This window comes from Zonotrichia albicollis, chromosome 1 (assembly GCF_047830755.1).
Source record: "Zonotrichia albicollis isolate bZonAlb1 chromosome 1, bZonAlb1.hap1, whole genome shotgun sequence".
Classification (NCBI taxonomy): Eukaryota; Metazoa; Chordata; class Aves; order Passeriformes; family Passerellidae; genus Zonotrichia; species Zonotrichia albicollis.
In genome coordinates, this window is record NC_133819.1 from 112,884,682 (window position 1) to 112,905,131 (window position 20,450).

Genomic DNA, 20,450 nt, shown 5'->3' on the forward strand with positions numbered 1-20,450 from the left:
GCAAAAAATTCATATGAGCTGCCCACAGTCATAGTGACTGCTTTCAGAAGAGCTGAATACAGTACAAATGCCTTTTCCACTTGCAGTGTCTCAAATCTCTGCTTTAGCAATTCCCGACTCTATGAATTTCCACAAAACTGCAACCCTGGCACCCACTGTAAAAAAGTGTACAACTTTCTAGATACTTTCCAAAATAAATGTGGCCTGCAATTTGTAGATAGGAAAGTATTATTTTTTATCTATCTATCTATCTGGAAAATATTATTTGCCAGATGACAGCAAAGGATTCCAAAGAACAAGCTCCTACACCTCCTGTTGATAAACTTGCTCTCTTTGGTTTAAGATTTTTTTCAAGATCATTCACAAAAAACTGCATTTCTCACCTGGCACGATCTATTTCACACTTTGGGTCAAAGGGTGGCAAATTGTTAGCAAGAACAATTCCCAGCAGCTGAATTCCCACTGAATTATCCTTTGTATCAGGGTCTCCACTAGAAAACTTTTGAAATATTAAACTGTTGGAAAAAAACACAGAAGTAATGATATACATGAAAACCCCGAAACAGAGACACCTTAAGTCACTCACTGTCTTTGTATACACGGATTTACATGCACACATACAGCCCATCAAAGGGATATTGTCAGAAAGCAGTAGATATTTAGCTTCAATGAAGAAGTCTTTGCAAAGAAACCCACACCAAAACAACTGAAAAGGGATTGTAAGCCCACACAAATGCTTGTGGCATGTTCACAAGCATGGCAGATAGCACATGTCTTAATAAGACTGCACCAATATTCAGTGATAACATTCAAAACTTCAAATAAAAATGTCTTTTCAGAGATTACTCCTGCTTTTGTTGCTGCTATAATCCTTTATATGTTTTCCCATCTCTCTCTCTTTGTTGTTTTTCAAATTAATTCACAATCTTTAGAGAGTCTGGTTCTGAAGTTCTGCTGTTTACTGTAGGGACAAAAAGTTTACTATTGCAGCTGAATTTACCTAATTTACCTTCCCATGCCCTTTGATATCATTCACTTATATTTTTGATATATTGATAAAGGAAAGCAATTGTTCAAGTGTTTACCTGTAAGGTATGGAGAGACAGTTCTTCCAACACTCTATAACTGTCTTTATGATTTCCAGATTGTGCCTGAACACAGCTCTTTTTGGGTGAAATGCATTCTTCATCAAGAATTCAAGCAATCTGTTAGCCAAAATCTCATCCTTAATATTCCCCTACAAAAACCAGGACCAAAAATAAACATAGTGACTCCAAGAAGACATACACTGTTTTATGAAAGCAAGTAAGTAAACAATTCATGTTTGAAGTTAATATGCAAAAGAATTGTAAAATGTAAAAGTGGACTGATGTATAAAATTATTTAAGAGCATAAAAACAAATTCAATCATTCTTTACCAAACAGTCACAATAACAATAAAAATTAATTTCACAGTTCCTTACTTTGGGAGTGGCTACACTTGTCCAGGAAAGGATTGTAGCTACTATTTCCACTACCATGTAATGAATCCCTTCCCCTCCATTATTTCCAGAAACAACAAGCTGCAGCAATGGACCAAGCCAGTGCTTTGCATAAGGCCGGAATACCTGCGGGGAATCAAAGACAAAGTACAAATTACCCAACTATTTAGCAACCTGTTGTTCAATGAACATTAGTGGTAAGACTGCTAAACCAACCTCTTGAGGATTTTCCTCAAATCCTGAGGGAACAACCATAAACATTTTAAAATAAAAAGTATCCATAACTACATTTCTCATTTTTGCTCAGAAACCTTTAGCCACAGAAAGTGAATTATTTCACTAGAGCACAGACGGTATGGCTCTCCCTTAGAATATTTGTCTGTAAAGGATTTGAAAGAGTATGTCATTACCTACCCTTCCATTTCAGACAGCTTTACTAAGAAAGTAGTATTAAACAGATATAGAGGTTATTGAATTAATCCTGAAATTCAGCATTTTTGGATTTGGAATATTCCAGACAAAACCATTATACTATAAAATCATTGTATGAAGTAGGTTGAGAATGTTTTACCCAAGAATGAGAGTTAGAAAACATTGCTTCTCAAGCAAACACGTTATGCTATCTTAGTATCTTTCTGCAACAAGAACACCATTTAGCTCAAAGTGTTTCTATAAGACTCATCTGTGCCCACTAATAAAACACTGTATTTGCTCCTGTGAAGATGGAAAGTATAATCAACCCCATCTCTTGCCTATCAATGAATACACTACTTGTGTTTCCAGAGGAAACACACTGTGGATATCCTCCACTTACAGAATATGGGAGAAAAAGTATTAATAATGCATTGAAAATACTTGCACTACCTGGAATTTTGGGCCATAAATGCACTCCCTTTTATCATGGCAAACTATTCAATTTGAATGCCCCAAAGGTCTCACTTGATGAAATATTTTACCCTGCAATTGTTACCCATTTGGTATTAAGAATAAAACTTACTCACATCTTCAGTATTAACAATAAGTTTTGCTATGAAGAGGCGGATATTTAATGGTACTGATGGATTTCCCAATTTGCCATGAAGAAATTTCATCCAAAGAGGAAGATCTACTGGAACTGTCCCCTGAAATTTGGAAGACATGAGCAAAAATCAAATCACTTCTTGCACCCAACAGGCTTACCAACCCAAAAACCCCCAAGCTCAAGCCACACAGGTTTCTGTATAATATAGCCAAGAAAATAAGTAAATGAAGGGAATCAATCATGACTCTCTTTTCTTGGTAGCATTAATAGAAAAATGCCAACTTTTTAGTTAATACTGGCCTCCTCCACTTTGGGTGTGATCTGGTTCCTCTCCATATGTTTAATCAGAGAGGTCATGGAAGCCATACATTCATGTTGGTTGAATTCATCCATTTCCAGCTCCATCTCATCATTTAAAACCTTGTACTCTGTGGGCTCCTGGAAAAAAAAAAGAAAAAAAGAAAAAAGGTGTTACTATGGCTAATAACAACACTGTGTTTTCTTTTAAATCCCAATCATGCCATGAGTCATTCTGATCTTATCTGTGCTTAGATCTGACTACACACTCAGTGTGTGCAACTGGGAATACATCAAATGTGTTGTTCAAACAGACACCTCCCAAATGTATGCACCAGATCTTCCCATTCTTTACTTTTTGTGCCAACAGATGCCAAATTTATGTTACTCTGACTTTACTACCTGCCAGGACAGGTGTGGCAAATGCTGAAAGAGGAGTTAAACTGAACCTCAAAGAAATTATCTCATTTCATAGCTTAAAGAATATATGAACACTTCTATTTTTATGGATGTGTTGTTTCACACTGACCAGCATCTGCAGCAGCTCTCTTTTGCTACACAGAGTAAATCACAAAAGAAAATTGCTTAGGTAGAAATTACAACAAAGTAGAAATGTACTTCCTATCTTGCTTAACTTCCCTGCAGCTAAAACACCCCCTTGCTTCAAAACATGGAAACAGTTATCTTCACCAATGTTAACAGTTATTTTGACAGATTGTCTTCAGTGTCTATGATACTTTTACAAACTTTCTATTTCATAGCAAATGTCTACTCAATCAGCATTACTGCTGGTGAAACTTATTTTGATTGCAGAAGGAACACAACCTCAAGTCTTTGCTGAAAGAATAGCATTTAATATCTCCCAAGAGCAACAGTTAAATACAAGCTGCCACAACAACAGAAAAAAAAAATGTTTGATTATTTATTCTATCCAATTGATATAGCCAGTTCTGTCATAGACCAAACAAAGAGAGAAATGAGGAAACCAGATGCCTAATAGCAAAATACAAACATCATAGGATGTGCCTGAGTGCAGTACAAACCACCTTTTTACAACTCAGGCTGGACTTCACTCACACTACTCAGCTTTAGAAACCAACAGGGCATTATTTTTCTTCAGCTGTACACAGTGGAGAGGAAAAAAGAAAAGTGACAGAAAACAGCTTAAGTCCCCTCCCTCATCTTCTGGAGGAACCCATTCCCAGTCAGGTAGAACAAATACAGAAGACTAGAAATTTCTCTTTCTCAACCTCAATATGTGTATGCAATTACTCAAAAGCATAAAACTTTTCTTTCTCACAGTACATAAGTCACTAAATTACCTTTCTCCTGAAACGAGTGCTGCTAGCTGTAACATCTTGGGAGCTGTAAGAAAAACCTTGGACTCCAGTAGAAAAATCAAACTGACTCATTTCCTCACTCAAACTGCTATCCATCATGTATGATGAAGAAGCTAAATACTTGGATTCATCTAGACAAGAAAGAAGAACAGTCCATTAATCAAGGTAATTACAAGAAAAAAGCCTTCACCGCCCACTAAAACTTGAGGATAGGTGGGAATTGACTGTTAGATGAAATACATTGAACATTTTTATTTGTTCCTGCTACTGTAGAAGCCAGTGAAGAACACACCAAGAAACACTATATGGCAGGTAAGAAAGCATTTTTTTTCATCACCATAAATGACCTTCATACCCTGGCTGCTATTCCCTGCATCTCTGGCCTCCTTCCTAATAGCAATGTACCGCTTCTTCCTTTCCAGAGGCACCTAAACAGCAAGAAATAAAGTTCTAATTACTTAATTTTTAAAAAAGAGTTAATTAATTTTAAAAAAATCACAAATTATTTAGACTTTTTATTTACAGAGATACAAAAAAATTATTAAAACCTTTTGACATGAATGGAAATGTCATGTTGTAAATTATTATTATTAATGCTACAGAGAAACAACTGATTTTTTTTATTCCATCAGCCATTCACTATCAAAGAAAGTACATTAAAAAGTATGTTAAAAGTTCTGTGCATTACAGGTCTGTTCTACATTTCAGGTCTGGATTTCCCTCAGAAAAATATATTTTAAATCATGAGAGGAGTACTCCATTTCTTTGTATCCTCTTTCTCCATATATGAGAATTGACCTGGTCTTCAGTAACTACAGTGTTAAAGTCATCCCCTTGTCTTAGTTAGAAACACTAAAGGCTAGAAATTTCACTCACCTCAATTTCAATGGGAAATGTATACTCACGCTTCAGGTCTATCAAATTTTCAAAAATCAGCAAGTTCTGCAAACCAAAGCATGTTTTGAAATAGCAAAATTATAACGTTGCACACAATAACAATTGCCTTGAATGTATTTTATTTCTTCTTTAAAAAAATTCAATAGATCATTGTACAGCATAGAAAGTGTGGCATGTTTTCTCTTCTACATCAGCACTCTAAAAAGAATTTTGCTACTTAACTACTCAAGAATTCACACTACAGAATGTGCTCTGTAAAAAGGTCCCTCTTATTCAAGTATATTCCAAGCACTGGAGAAGTTAAACAATAGGGGCTTTTTCCTCCTATTTTAGAAAATGGATTGGGAGTGGAAGGAAAACAGCATCACTACTTCGCCCATTCCCAAACAGCTGGTAAAACTTTCATCAGCTACCACTCCTTCTATTGCCTCACTGGGTAGTTTGTTAGTATAATTGCACGTCATTCAGGTTTCATTCTTTGATTTATTGCCATCAGGTAAAAGCACTTCGTGTCTCATGCTCTGGAAGCCTTCTAACAGCAACAAAAGCTTCTCACCTTTTCTGATTTTTCTGAAAAAAGAAAGCCTTGATAAAATTTACTTTCAGTGAAGACACAGCTGATGACAGCAATAGCACAGTTATATGCTGCACAGTGATACTGTCTCCTCTTCTCCAGCAGCTGACTCTCTCCTGCCATGTTTTCTGTAAATGCATCATAGCACGACCTTAAACACAAACAGGCAAGAAAACACCATCAGAAGTTCTTTCATTAAGCAGTACAAGAAGGGTTCCAATCAGAGACCAAAAGAATTTCAAGGAAGCAGTATCCAATTAAACCACCTCAGACTTGTTCAAGTATCCTGCAGGTAAATGGAAGCAAAATGGAACCATTCAGCAATGACAAAGAAAACCTCCCCGAGTATTTAGACAGGATCCTTAATGTCAGAAATATGATGACAGGTTGTGTTCAGATAAGATGAATGTTTATTTTGATGTATAAATTAACTTCTCTCATGGTCCTTGCCAAAAAATTATGAATGGGCATGCATGCTAAGGTATTTTATGGATTAGAAGAAAATAGTTTAGATGTGATTTTTAAAGGTCTTTGGCACAAAGCCAGTTATACATCTGCAAACCATAGCCAAGAAATTCTTTTAAGTCCCCATAGGACTTAGTATTGTAAAACAAAAATCAAAACAAAACAAACAGCAATTCAGACATCCTATTTTTTTTCCCTGAATATTAAACAAACTAAACAATATGAATTAACATATATATTCAGTATTTCTCTTTTGTCCCCCTTTGTAATGATGATCAAGCCAATTACTCCTACTGGGTGTGCTGCTCTATTATGAAATGTAAATAAAAATCAATCCCATCTTCTCATCAGTCATATAAACACCAATTTTGCAATACACAGCCATACTCCACATAAAGTGTGAGTATACTGAAACTGAAGTTGTGAAAACACAAATTAAAGGCTAAGAATCATACTGAAAAGTTAAAATAAATGTACAAGCTTAACAAATTAAAAAAAAAGTACAAAAACAAGAAGCAAATGTTATTGTAACAGGATTTACACTACAGATAATTCTATCAAACTCAAGATTGTGTATTTAATTTAAAATCAAAAGCTATGTAAGAGATTATATTAACCCTTGAACAAAACCATCTTTTGCTTCATATGGCCTACTTAAAAAAGCATATCTGGTCAAATCCTAATCAGAAAGATAAAGTAAATAAAATAAACAATGGTCTTACTTTATTAGTGTCTTGGTAAGTTCATTCCCTTCTACACTCATGGAGCCACGGTAAACTTGGTTAATTTTAGAGTCCTTGGAATAAACTTCCTCTTTTGAAAGACGCACATACATCACCTCTAGCAGTTTGTAATACCCCATTTTCTTGGTAACTTGTGTATCAAAAGTATGTTCATGGGACTAGAAACAAAGAAGCAGAATCTCAGAAGGAAATTTCCTCACTCTTGTCCTTTCTAAATAGTTCCACAGTTCAATTTCTTAGACAGCCTTCAGCTTACCTCTACCTTCTAAAACAGAGAAAAGAGCTGATGATAATAAAAGACTGAGAGATTCTGAGTTCCTGTGTAGTGCAGTTACTAAAACTGGTTGACCCCTGCTTGTCTGGTGAACTCTCTTTACTACAACTGGCCTAAATTATTATAAGGATTCTGGAGGAAAATAAGCAGAGTACCAAGTGACAGCTCAGCCTGATGATGACACATGTAAGCAAAACACACACTGCCATCATCCTTGGTGTCATTCATGAGTTTCTTTATACATCCCATTTTGGTGCCAACATTTACAGCAAAAGGAACATGGTGTGAGTGACTATACATAGATCATAGTTTTAGCATTTTGTTTCAATAGTTATACACAAACTTTGATGATTTCATCACCTTGCTCATCCTGCTGCCTGTGAACATCCGCACCAGCAAAACCATGGGACTGAAGAACTACAGCAAGAGGAGACACCTTGACTGGCAACAGATCATGCCTGCAATGATCTTTTTTATGCTCTTAAATTGGAAGAAAGGCTGCAACTAAAGAAAGGAAGATCTGTGCTCCTAATCCCTTGCTGAAGAACCTTTGCAATGATTACAGGTGTATCTCTTTCTCCAGAAGTAATGCACTTAATTTCAGAGCTTCCATTATGGAGGCTAAAAACCTCTCCCACCAAGTAGTAACAGGCTACAATTTTACACAGCTTTTATATTTCAGTGTTAAATGGGCTTTTGCTTTTGACAAACCCCTTCAGATATATACATATAACATTCCAACTTCAATTTTTATCCACAGTTGATATGCAAACAAGCATTAACTCCAAAGGAACAGTGTGTTGGGGAATAAATAAAAGTTTATCAGTAATCAAATTCTATAACTGTTCCAGGATACAGAAAACTAGAAATCAAATAAATGAGTTTTTTATCAGTGCTTCATTCAAAGGTCAGCAAAATACATACCAACATCAACACTTTCTTAGAATTCCTTAACCCTAAATAAAAAAAATAAAGTAATTCATACCTTTGTAAACCTGGAATTAAGTGTATCCATAGCCTCTACTATAATCTTGCCAAAGAATACTCTCAGTGCATCCAAACTGCAGTGCCACAGGAGAGTGAGGAGGGAGCGATCCACAAACGCTTGGCGAGCAGCATTTGAAAGGAGTTCCTTGCTTCGGAACATTTTGTGAACAGTGTCCAACAGCAGCACTTGCTTGTCAGTGGGGCTCCTAAACAAGATGGAAATCTCAAGGTGGAAACTCTTTCACCTGACTTCACTTATGTCTCACACCCTTAGGACATTTAGATTTTTTAAAGACTGCATTCATGCCCTCTTAGGTTATTCTACAAGATATTCAAGATCTTGGCTGAACTATCAAATATTATGCAGCCCTCAAAAAAGCCCACCTCTGCTTCTTAGTCTGCAAGAGATGGTAAACTTATTTGTGTATCTTTAATAATTTAATCCTAAAGCAAACATTGACTTTCTCAGTTCCTTTTTACTGAACCTAAAAAAAATATTATCCTGTATATGTGAGAAATGTAGGAAAACCAAAGGAAAAAAAGAACTGTGGCTATCAAGTGTTCCAGTACTAGATGATCTGCTATTCCGAATAATTTTATTAAAGCAAAAATTTCAAAAATGGGATATGGTCATAAAATAAATGACTTTGTCCAGGAAATTACATGCTCCACTATAGTCACTACTCAACAGCCTATCAAAAATTGGAATGTTGGTTTTGGAAGAGATACTGAATACCTCTTCTGTGGACAGAGCATGTTAAAGTCTACATTTTACCACCTTGGAATTATTCAATTAAATAAGTGCATTATTGTATTTTCAAAGAGGTTGAACAAATTAATTTACTATCAACTTAAGTGATAATGTGGTTATAGGGATAGCAAATATACAACAAACAAGTACTATTTTCAACTGGATTATCTCAGGACAAGCTTATTTACAGGCGGCTTTCCAAATTTGCACAAGCACTGGAAGTGTAATCTGGAAACTGATGTTACTTGTTCACATTTTGGAAATACTTTGAAAACGTAAAGACAAAAGCAAAATCTGAATTAAAACTATGACATAAAACTTTATAGTGTAAATCATTACTATTATAAGGACAATAAAATACAAGAAGCACATTTGCTTCAGTAAAAATTCAATGACAACAAGCACAAAATCCAGTGGACTAAACCCACCTTCTGGAAATTCTTTTGAAGCTGGCTTGAAATAAGTCCTCCATGAAATGCCTGTGGTCCCTACAGAGGATTTCTGTCATCAGTTGCAACAACATTGGACTCTGAGACAATTCTAATGCATCTAAAAACTGAAGAAGCAGCAACATGTCACATGAATAGCCACAGTGGATCAAATAATTCAATCTAATGATGTAATTATTTTTTAATGCTGATCAGAAGCAGATGCACAGAAGCATGGGCTTATTTAATGTGCTTCTGTAGATTCAATTTCTGGATAAAGACATAAACCAGAAACACAAAAGCTGATCTCCTCATGTGAACCAAAAATCTCTTTAATTCCAGATCCTATGAAACAGTTTCCAGACACAGTTCACTTTGGCTTCTAATTATGTACTCATTAAAAATACTGACCTTCTTAGTGCAGTCTACATAGTTATTGTGCTTCAAGGTTCCTTTGGGAAACTCATCAGAGCTCATGGGAAAATTGAAAGCTACAAGTTGATCCAGAGCATTCTTAAGGTCATTAAGCTTTTCTCCTGTCAAATTAGTGAAGAACGGGAGAATTATCACTGCTTGGCCCTGAAGAAAAAAAACCAAAAAACCAAACATAAAAAAGAGACAGTTGCACACTAAAAAATAAGTTTAAATACTATTAAGCCAGCTGATTAGGACCACAAAACAGCAGCAGTGGCTGTTCTTATTGATTCAATGGCTCAGTGGACTAATAAAAATAGGTTACGTAGTTGCTTTTCTTTCCTTCTTAGCTTCTGGATCAGAAAACAGCTTTTAACTCTCATGTCACTGCTGGGTAAGAGTTAAAGCTAATTAACACCTCATGGCTGACATGGCTATGAATAATATCTCATTGTTCTTTTTAGCAAGCATTCATTCTCACACAAGTCGTTGATTGCATGCATCACCTTGTAGCTAAAGCAAAATCCCAAACTTTATTTATTTTGAATAGGAAAGTACAAAACTCTACCTAATTAAAGGCAGGCTGGCTGAGAAGCAACTCCACAGAACTTCCATGAGTACCAAATTTTTTATTACTCTAGTCCAACCAGCATCTTTTATAACTCCCCCTTTCAGTCTGCAGTACTTTATCTCCCTCTCCTGACCAAGCTGCATACAGCAACTACTCCATTAGTACCAGTACTAATGGACAGACATGGACATAAAAATCGTGACAAATGTTCATCATTTGACCTGTAGGAAATGCCCACTCCTTGCTAAAAGCCTGTTTAGCTGTCATTTCTCAAATGGACCCTTGGGAGTTCAAGACAACTTGCAACTGATGCTAATTTTTTTCTCCAAAATTTACATTCCTTTCTTCTGAGTAAGGGGAAAAAAAAAGCACCTTAAACCAAAGCATGGCATCTATGACAGTGCCTTCTGTCTGAAGAACAAAAAGGATGATTTACAAGTTCCAGGACGTTGAACAGAAGACTAAAAACCCAGAAGTCCATGATAAAAATTAAGCCAAATAACAGAGAATTCCATGAACAACTAACATTGTAATTTGGGGAGGGCAGGGAAGCTGCTGAAGTGAGCTATTTACCTTAAGATTTAAGCCTAAATTCTGATCAGTAAGTAGATTGGTATAGGTATTAAAAACAGCTGTAAATGCTTCATGATTGGTATTGAAAGAAACTGAAGAGTCTATCTGGAAAGACAGAAAAAAAAATATTTTTTTTTTTAAGTAGTTAAAGAGATTTGTATTAAAGCATAATAAAAAGCCCCTGAGCTACACAATTATTTATTTCCAAAAATACACTGAATTAACAGCACATACAGAGTCATTTTGGTTTTAAAAGAATTATAAAAGCTCCTACACAGTACAAACAAAATCATGTTGGGTATTTTTCAACTCAAAAAAATATTAATCTCCTTCTGAAAGCCAAATTTCCTACTGGCCATGTCAGTGCCAGCTAATCCAGCAACAGAGTTCACATTCTGTGTCCTAAAACACCCCTTTACAATAATTCAAGTTTCAAATAAAAAATTATAAAAAGTTATGCTCAACAGTTATCTTTGAGTGTATTTGTGTACAACTACTTTTTACAAGTTCCTACAAAAATACTACTTTTTACAAGTTCCTACAAAAATCCCAAAAGCATAAGTAGAAAATTATGTTTTCAAAATAGAGAAAAAAATCCCAGACCACAATCTCATTGTCACAGAAATTAAGTATGTAAAGTAAAGATAATTCTGCAGTTTGTTAATATGGGTTGAACTCCTCCACTGTGATTTTCTGGATGCCAACATAACAAAGAAAGTTACCAGAGACTACTCAGAGCTCGCTCTCTGTACTTGTAACTGTTCTCCAAAAGGAAAACAGGCACCTAAAACATGAGAACAATTGAAAAAATAAAAAAGGTGGTAGGGGGAAGAAGAGCAATATCTAGTAATTTCCACCTGCCTCAATTTTTTTTTGTGCTTTCCTAATAAAACCACCCTGATTCTAACAATGCCCAACTTTTCCCTTTTATTCTTTTTTCTCCCCAAACATAAAACACTCGACTTGAACAGTATTTCTTGAAAACACGATGCAATGCCCACAGAACCAGAAAGGTTACCTGAAGCTCACAAATCAGTACATACCTGCAGAACCTTTGCCAGCAGGGTCAGGAGTGCCATTTTGCTCTCAGCAGATGAACCTCTGGCCCACCAGCTGTCCAGTTTCTCCCAGTTTCTTAGCACAGCTGTCACCAGTTTTGCTCCCTGCTGCTTGCGCACAGCACGGTCCCTAAAGCTCTGATCTAACATGCCATTCAAAATGCTCCCCACCTGCAAGGAAGAGCAACAGGTAAGATTCTTGCACCCCAAATGAAAGGATGACAGAATCATATCAGTGGTATGGGCACTCATAAAAAAGAAGCATGACAAATCAATGCTAGATCTATATCTCAAAAGGATGCAGAGGAAAGGTCTCTACACAAAATTAAAACCCCACCCTTCTCAAACAAAAAAAAAGACATCTCTCCAATTTACTCCTGTTTCAGAGTACAATGCAGCAATTAGTTCCGATGCCTTTTGTGTATATATGGAGAAATAAATGATAATCCAGAATAAAGATCAATACTTGCTAATTTTAGTTAGTGTGAAGTTGAAAAATAGCACACATGCAAACTTATTCACATCCACTTTGAGCAGAAAAATAACCCTTGCATAGCACATGTGAACTAAATATGTTTGAAATCTCTTTTCTTCTAAAACTAATAGTCACTATCATCTATCAGATGCACTTAAAAAAATTAAAGTATTGCAGCATGCTCATCACAGGAAACACTAGATAATCATCACCAGAAACAGCTTATTAAAACATTCACATTCCTCTACAGTCTAACTAAACAATTTTTGGTATCACCAAAAATGATGCTGCAAGTCTTTTAAACTACTACTTGGATGCAGCACATCCAAGCATAACATTTTGGATTATAAATGAGTTAATTATTTTTAAAGGATAATTCTACTTTGCTGAGCATCTTTTCAATCGAAAGGAAAAACAGACTTTTGATCTTTTTGACCTTTCTGCTCGTCAGAAGCACTGAAGGAAGACTTCTCAGTTCTGTTTCCTTCATGGCACTGAGTTCTATAAGTGCTGCAGACAAGCAGGAAGAAGTCTGTTCAGCCAAACAAGCAGTGCTGAGACTGAGAACATGACAAAATATCTCATATTTATTTCAGCTCAGGGGGGTTGTGTGTCTGTATGTCTCTCTTTCTAATACTCTGATCTAGCTCTACCCTAGTACTGTGAACTAAATACCCATAAACAGTTGGAGTTTGTTTTTCAGTTCAGTTTTCTCCAAAACAAATCCAAGTCACATGCTCTGGGACCCTTCTGCAATGCAAAACAAAGCACAGTAAGTGGGTCCCTCCTTTGAAAGCACATTTTTTATTTGAAGTACTATGTAAAGACATCCTGAAATACATAGATCTCAGGATAGGTAATAGGTAAGCACTTTCCACTCAGTTTGATCTGAGATCACAGAGTAATGGCAGGTTGCCAGAGATGATGACAGTAGCAGACAAAGACAAAAAAACCCCTGAAACTTAAACGAAAAACTATCAATGTACTGCTGTTTGAAAGTCAACCCAATGCACTTTTTTTCTTTTCCACCTCTAAAAACAATAAAACAATTTTTACTTCTAATGCTCCCTTTTGATTTTGTCCTTTTAAAGAGTAAGCCCAATACCATTTGAGGATTGCTGACAGATGATTTCATAAGACCGACTATGATCATATCCAGGTTTTTCAGTAGATGTTGATTGATGGTTTCTGAGAACAGGCTGTAGAAATACTGTCCATGAGAGAAATTCATCAGCTGATTCTGTGATGCTCCTGATAGTGGCACAGATAATACTACTGTGTTCAACAGCAGACTTAGTAGTTCCTCACACTGAAAATCAAGATATAGAGACAAGAGTTATTTCAAGGACATCACATTTCACTTTGAAATTTCTTATTTCTTCAATGATTTTTTTTCCAAGCTCCCACCCCAAACTTTTAGGGTTTTTTATTTTATTTTAAGCATTGTAACTGGAGAACCACATCCTACCTGCTCATCAATAGCAAAGGCCAGCTGCAGAAGACTGTCAGCTAATCGCTTCTTGCTGATATCTAAGCATGGAAGAGAGATCCTTTCACCCCCAGGTGCAATGCCTTTATAAACAACTGAAAGAAGCTTGGAGCCAACTGAGAAATGAGACCCTTCATCCTATGGAAACCAGCAAAGAAGTGACAATAAATAAAAGCCGACAAAAGGCTTCCAATCCATCTGTATTGTTAATTAAAACACTTGAATTTCAGATAATTTCCTTATAAAGCAATGCAACTATACAATGACAAGACACCTTCCTAACTCAGGGATGAGATTTTAAATGAGACAACCCTATTGTGTACAAAGTTCAGAAGAAACTAAAAGTAACTTGACACTGCTCCAAATATTCTGATCCTCCTCCACCTTTTCAGGCTTACTTGCCTACAGAAGTAAAATGAATATCTAAGTCAGGATATGGGAGTGACACAAATGGTAAATCATGCAGCTCCTTGATTATCAATATAAGGCAACCACAGGTCTAGATTTTGTTGATAGAGAGAATGGATAGCACACATAAATTAAGTACTTTGTTACTTGTTAGCTTTGCTCAGCCCTGTTACAGCCTCATTCACAAATTCACAGTCTTTGTAGCTGTTGCACAACCTGCTCCTTCAACTGCCCAAAGTACAGATTTCCTACAATCAGAAACTTAGTGGAAGGAATTTGAGTAATACAGTCTACATCCTTACACTTCAGGGGTTTCTATCCTGTTTTCCTGCAACTCAGACCTACTATATTGCTTCTGATCAGTCAGGAAATATTCCTTTTTCTAATTTCCCATTGACTTTGAATGGTCTCTGTGTAAAAGTTGTTAAAAAATGCCTCCTTTATAGGACAGTTTATCCTGAATTTCTGAGCCTTCAGTTTTGCGAATCTACATCAGAATGTAGATTCTCTAACTTAAAGGAAGTTAGGGAATCTTAAGGAAACTTAAGGAATCTTAGAGAAACTTAAAGGAAGTTAGAGAATCTACTTTCTGATTTTCAGAGTCTGGAGCCAACCACAGAAAGACTAACATAATTATAAAGGTTATTCAAGCCTCAATATTGTGCTACTCAGATTTGTAGATTAACCATAAAACATTTATTTTTGATCCCATTCAACACTAGCTCTTCACTGCTGATCTCATTTTAAACAATATCTGATCTGTTCTCTGTTTTTATCCTGGTTTTTTACACAGGAAAAGCTCTTCACAATGTACAAATGTTTACTCATATCTTCTGTATTAATAATTACCTGACCATGGAGAACAGAATGAAGCAGGCCAGATTTCTGGAGCTGCTTACAGGCAGAAAGGACAGTATCAAACCTAACTTGATCCAAATGTGCCTCTGAATTAAACAGATCAACAGAACAAAGGTCCTCAAGGCTAGAGGGGAAAGAGAAGCAATAATGTTACATCAGTGCACCCACAGACAACATTATTCACTTTCCATGGTGAGGGTTTGTTCTGGACTCATGCTTACCAGAAAACCCCTACTTACCTCTGTGGTGTGATTCGTTTTTTTAAGCACAATTTCAAAGATTCCTGATAGGGAGATTTCATCAGAGCTTTCATGAGTCTTACTGAGATATCTGGGAGGTTTTTCATGACTTGCACATCAGCTGTGTTAAAGCCTATGTGTGATGGATCACACACTGTCATCACCACAAGCTCTATAAAGCTTGCATTTAGCAGTTCCTTCTCAAGCAGCTAGAAAGAAAAAAAAATAAACATAAAAACTTGAAAAATTCATTCAGATTTCTCTATTTAGTTCTTCATAACTTATCATTAATCCTATCTCAAATGAAACCAAACATGAAACAGTCCCTATTCTCGCTGATTTTCTCTATTGAAATGTCAAACTTTCACTTAGGCCAATGCAGAGAAATTAGGTATCTACAAATATAGACACAGGATATTTGCTATCCCACCAAATTGCAACTTAGATCTTTTAAACCACACAGGGCCTGTTTCAGTCTTGACTATACACCTGTAAATCCTGATGTACATGTCTGTACACACTATTAGAAATTTGCTGACAAGACAATCAGAGTCTCAGACCTAAACATGGAGGTGTAAATTTCCTAAGAGACTCATAATTATTAAGCTTTACATAGTTAAATATGGCTTATATTGTATCAAATAGCGAGACCAATAGAGAGATAAATAGAGAAAGGCAAATAGAGAAACCTGAATATCTATACTGAATTCAAGAAAGGCAGATTGTGTCAATTCTTTCTGTCTTTTAAGCAGCTACCACCTCCACACATTTAATGTAATCAGGAATCATACAGGAAATATTCACTGCAAGTACTCCATGTACAAAACATGTGTATGTAACTACATAGAAAATTTGTATCCACTACAGATTTCAGAGCCCACCTTCCAGAAATCCTGCTGGCACATTTCCAGGATGACAGTGACAAACTCCAAGATCCGGACTATAATGGTGCACTTGCTGTAGTTGTACTTGTCCCTCTCCTGAGGACTGAACATGCTGCCTTTGGAACTGCTATCAAAGCACTGCTCTGCTGCATGGATATCATGCAAAGCAATAGTGTCCAGGAAGAACTGCACAGCCTTCAAGAACAAGGAGCTTTCATTTACACCTAGAAAGAATTACACTAAGTTGAAATGATTATTGTTTCATGCTTGGAAGAAAATAGTCAAACTGAGATGACGAACAGAGGCACATCTCACACCAGTGTTTTCTGAAAGCTCTCTGCTTGTTCTAAATATTACCATGCTAGGCAATAGAATAGCAGGACAGCATTGTACTGAGTGATCACTCCAGAAACTAACCGCTAACCAGTTATGAACAATGATGATAATTTAGGCTTATGTAATAAAAGAGATAAAAATTTTAAATCCCTAGTTTTGAATGACTTAGCCCTATGCTAGCTGCTTCCAACATATTGTTTTAAATCAAGACAGATCTAACACTGACCAACAGATCACCTGAAACTTGTACAAGACTATGAATCTGTACTATTGCTGAACAAAAGCATTTTGTTTAAGCTTGCAAGAATGATTGAAAAAAAAAAACCTTTTGGGAGACCCAGTGGCTACACAAGGTGTTATTATTTTACCTGACCAAAATTCAAATGCAGCTTTTAGACCTGATGTAGTTGATGCATGAGGAAATGAAGAAAGGTAACATGTATGGGACTTGAAGTGAAAAGGTGCCTTCTTTCATTGTTTTCTGACAGCTTCCTCCAGATATTAATAAACAGTAGGTAAAAAGCTTTAGAAGAATTTCAAGAAAAATATTATAAAAACCTATTGCTTTTCTGTGAAGTAGGAAATTAGCTGTACAGAATAATTTTTGAAGATGAGAGAGAGTAAAAGGAGTTGCTGGTAAGTGGATGACTAAGAAATGCAAAGATGTATTTCTAGGGCTAAAAGGAAACATTTTAAGATACATAGTACTTCATAAAAACCCCCATCCCATTACAACTGTCACTGAAAAACTTTGGGAGAGTTTGCAAAATCGTCTCTCCTATATTTGAGAAAAGAGCTTAAATTCCAAGTTAAGAACTCACCTTGGGTGGGCTTTGTGTAACATACACGAATGAACCTAATGCAATAGTTAATCACTCACCCAGTACTTCATCAGGCTTGATCATCTGCAGCTCAAAGAATGTATTGTAGCAATCCAGTGCTGCTAAGAACATGTCCATCCACTGCATGACAGCCTGTAAACTGAAGGGTTCCTGCATGCCACGGAGAGTTGGCTGAGAAAGGATCCCAGATGGACTTTTGGCATCGGTGCCACCTCCTTCAAATTTGTTAATGAGGAAAGAAACACCGCTGTTTTTTAGAGTATCAGCCAGCCAAGAAGATGGAGACTTGTTTCCTGACAAAAATAGAAATAGAAATATAAATTTTCTAAGGAAAATGCATTTCAAACTAGCAAGCAGCTAGAGGCAAATGAACTAACAACTTTGTGATTTAAACTGGGTCTTCTAGCAGAGAAGCTATTGATTCTGGTTTAGCCTTGGTCACATTCTTAAAATTCCCACATTTCTCTTCCTTCCATAAGAAGGAGTTCAATTTTTAAGACATTCATAGTTCCCCATCAATAAATTTAGCTTTTTTTAGCTGGATACACAACAGCAGCTTTGGGCCTGGAAGTAAGAATGCAATAAAAGCCTCTTCTGTGCCCAAAAACATCCCTCAAACTCTGAGGTTCCCACAGCACCAAATTCGCAATATAAGCAACAACTCTGTTTCTATTTAACAACGCTGAGTGAATGGATATTTACTTGTAATTACCACCTTGCATAAAAAAGACAGAGGGAGGGCATGCACAGAATATAGAAAGCAAAGGTAACAATGCACTGTGACTTAAAATACCTGGTAACAAAGGAACGAATTCATAGAAGAGCTCCATGGCTTTATGCCGGCACTCTGTCTGAGGTCGTCCACACTGCACTAAGAGCCACATAACAATGTCCTGAAGACGCACAGCCTTAGTAGCTGGGAATCCCCTGCACAAAAATATTAGGGGTTAACACTTCCTCTTGCCATCTACCAATAATAGTCTCTCTATTATTTTTCTCTGATAGTTTCAGTTTTCTCTGATAGTTGAAAACAATCAAAATGTTCCATGAGCACTATGAATCCCTTTTATGTATTGAACCACCACCCATCTGCACTACCTGAAAATTCTTCCACCATCAGGTCTGGCACTGCTTTCCCTTCTCCTCAGTCTACTTGGCAGAGTCCTTGTGGAAAACAATTTTAAATGTAGAAGCAGGAATCTCCCCTTCTCTTTGTAAACTCACAGAGGAAAAACTGTGAATAAAGTTTAAATATGCCTGAACAGTTTTCCTCCATTCCCATAATCATCTCATCTCATAACTTACCAAATGCCACACCAGTGACCCAAATCTAAACTCCACTTGTCAGTTTCTTTAAGATCACATCATAATTTGGGTAAAAAGGCAACTAAGGAGGTCTCTAGTCCAATCTCCTGACAAATAAGGGTCAGCTAGGTGACTCAGAGCTTTATCCATCCTGATACTGAATCCATTTTTGCTTTTACCTTTTTTGCTTCCCTTCTTTAATTGTGGATCACCCTGTTGCAGCTTGTCCTGCTTCTGCTGACATTTCACAACAGTAAGAAAGGCTTTGGAGGAGTTTCCTCCAAGTGCTTTGTAGCACCAGTGTTAACGTTATTATATGCACTGGTGTGAGGGAAACATGCACTTCTCTTCTGCCTCTTTTTGCTAAACTAGATCAAGTTCACCATGCTGGAATAAAGAATCGTGCTCCTCTCATATTATGTCCAGTGTTTTCCCACCAGTGGTTCAACAGACAACATCAGGAGGTCTGTATCAGCAGTTGTCATAGGATGCAATTCTCATTCAGAATCCCAAGCATTTAATGGAACTACTGCAATATGGAAATAAATGCAAATAGCTGACCGTGGTACCCGCCGTTTTCCCTCCTTGTTCAGAGAAGGTGCTTTATGCCTGATTATGCGCTTCAGGTGGTTAATAGCATCACAGCACTGCTGGGCAGTACCTGTTGGAGAGACAGAATTGACATCTCTTAAAAAACTGCCAGTAATTTGATTAAAATAATTGAGATAGCACTGTAGACATGGTGCAACAGACTTATACAGATGATAATGTTTACCAGCTCCACTACTCTGTGCTTCTACAGTGAGTTTTTCAAAGGTGCAGAATGAAATCACAAAACACCAGACAGGCCAACCTGGCCTGAGTCAAGCCTGAGGCCTTTGGTATAAAACTGTGCATTCTACTTTCTGTGATCATGCATAGAGAAACTATGAAATTTTTCCATGTGAGAAACTCCTCTTCTATCATGCCCTGAACTCTTCCGCTGAAAGAAATTAGGTTTTGTGACACCAACTTTTGGCTTTCTGTTCTAATTACTATTAATTGATGAAAGAGCATGGAAAAAAAGAGAGAAAAGTAGATTTACTGAAGAGTCATTAGTACTGTGAAAGAGGTCACAGGCTCTTCACACACCTACATACTGTTGTAAAGAATGACAAGACAATGAGGAAAGGGTATCACAAAAGAGTGGAAATATTCCACAGAATATATGAAAATTACTATTTTTGGAGCATTTATTTGTTATAGAAGAATAGACTGATTCTCACCAAGCGATATTTCTTTTACACCATGTAACTGCAAAACTACAACTCATATCTGAAGCACCACCAGCATTTTTAGTGTTATTACAAAACTGTAAATCATTGTAAATATGAAAAGATTATTTCTCCTAGGCTCAAAATATTCCACCTTTATACACTGCAAGGAATTGATTATAAGAGTTCCTAACTAGATTCTCTACTGATAATGAAAAATAATTATTCCTTGGTTGCAGAAGTAAGCAAATGTACTTTTCTTAGTTACAATTTTTCTTTGTTAACCCAAGATTACACAAGGTAACTTTTTTCTTCATTCCACTGTTAATTAACTATAGCTCACCTAATGACTTCTCATCTGTATGGGCTAAAGCCAGGCTTTCCAGAAAAACAACCAGTGCTTCAAATACAAACTGCTCGACCAGAGAATTTTCTTCCCTTTAAAAAAACAGGAAAACATTTTATGAGAAATATGGGTAGAAGAAGC

General features: G+C 36.5%; 1 protein-coding gene across 4 annotated transcripts in view; it reads right to left on the minus strand.

The window, feature by feature from the left end:
- Positions 1 to 20,450, minus strand: part of PRKDC (protein kinase, DNA-activated, catalytic subunit) — an 83,165-nt gene that overhangs the window by 38,193 nt on the left and 24,522 nt on the right. For all 4 annotated transcript variants that reach the window (XM_026791225.2, XM_026791223.2, XM_005479282.4 and 1 more), the window contains 24 exons: positions 20,307 to 20,401; positions 19,272 to 19,371; positions 18,199 to 18,332; positions 17,444 to 17,698; positions 16,225 to 16,451; positions 15,344 to 15,552; positions 15,096 to 15,228; positions 13,818 to 13,976; positions 13,455 to 13,658; positions 11,860 to 12,045; positions 10,817 to 10,921; positions 9,670 to 9,837; positions 9,259 to 9,386; positions 8,078 to 8,285; positions 6,798 to 6,976; positions 5,593 to 5,761; positions 5,016 to 5,081; positions 4,495 to 4,567; positions 4,122 to 4,270; positions 2,803 to 2,940; positions 2,483 to 2,602; positions 1,464 to 1,607; positions 1,086 to 1,237; positions 384 to 515 (listed from right to left, as the gene is read on the minus strand). In XM_026791225.2, coding sequence (XP_026647026.2) covers positions 384 to 515; positions 1,086 to 1,237; positions 1,464 to 1,607; positions 2,483 to 2,602; positions 2,803 to 2,940; positions 4,122 to 4,270; positions 4,495 to 4,567; positions 5,016 to 5,081; positions 5,593 to 5,761; positions 6,798 to 6,976; positions 8,078 to 8,285; positions 9,259 to 9,386; positions 9,670 to 9,837; positions 10,817 to 10,921; positions 11,860 to 12,045; positions 13,455 to 13,658; positions 13,818 to 13,976; positions 15,096 to 15,228; positions 15,344 to 15,552; positions 16,225 to 16,451; positions 17,444 to 17,698; positions 18,199 to 18,332; positions 19,272 to 19,371; positions 20,307 to 20,401 — 3,633 coding nt within the window. The remainder of the gene's footprint in view (positions 1 to 383; positions 516 to 1,085; positions 1,238 to 1,463; positions 1,608 to 2,482; positions 2,603 to 2,802; positions 2,941 to 4,121; positions 4,271 to 4,494; positions 4,568 to 5,015; positions 5,082 to 5,592; positions 5,762 to 6,797; positions 6,977 to 8,077; positions 8,286 to 9,258; positions 9,387 to 9,669; positions 9,838 to 10,816; positions 10,922 to 11,859; positions 12,046 to 13,454; positions 13,659 to 13,817; positions 13,977 to 15,095; positions 15,229 to 15,343; positions 15,553 to 16,224; positions 16,452 to 17,443; positions 17,699 to 18,198; positions 18,333 to 19,271; positions 19,372 to 20,306; positions 20,402 to 20,450) is intronic.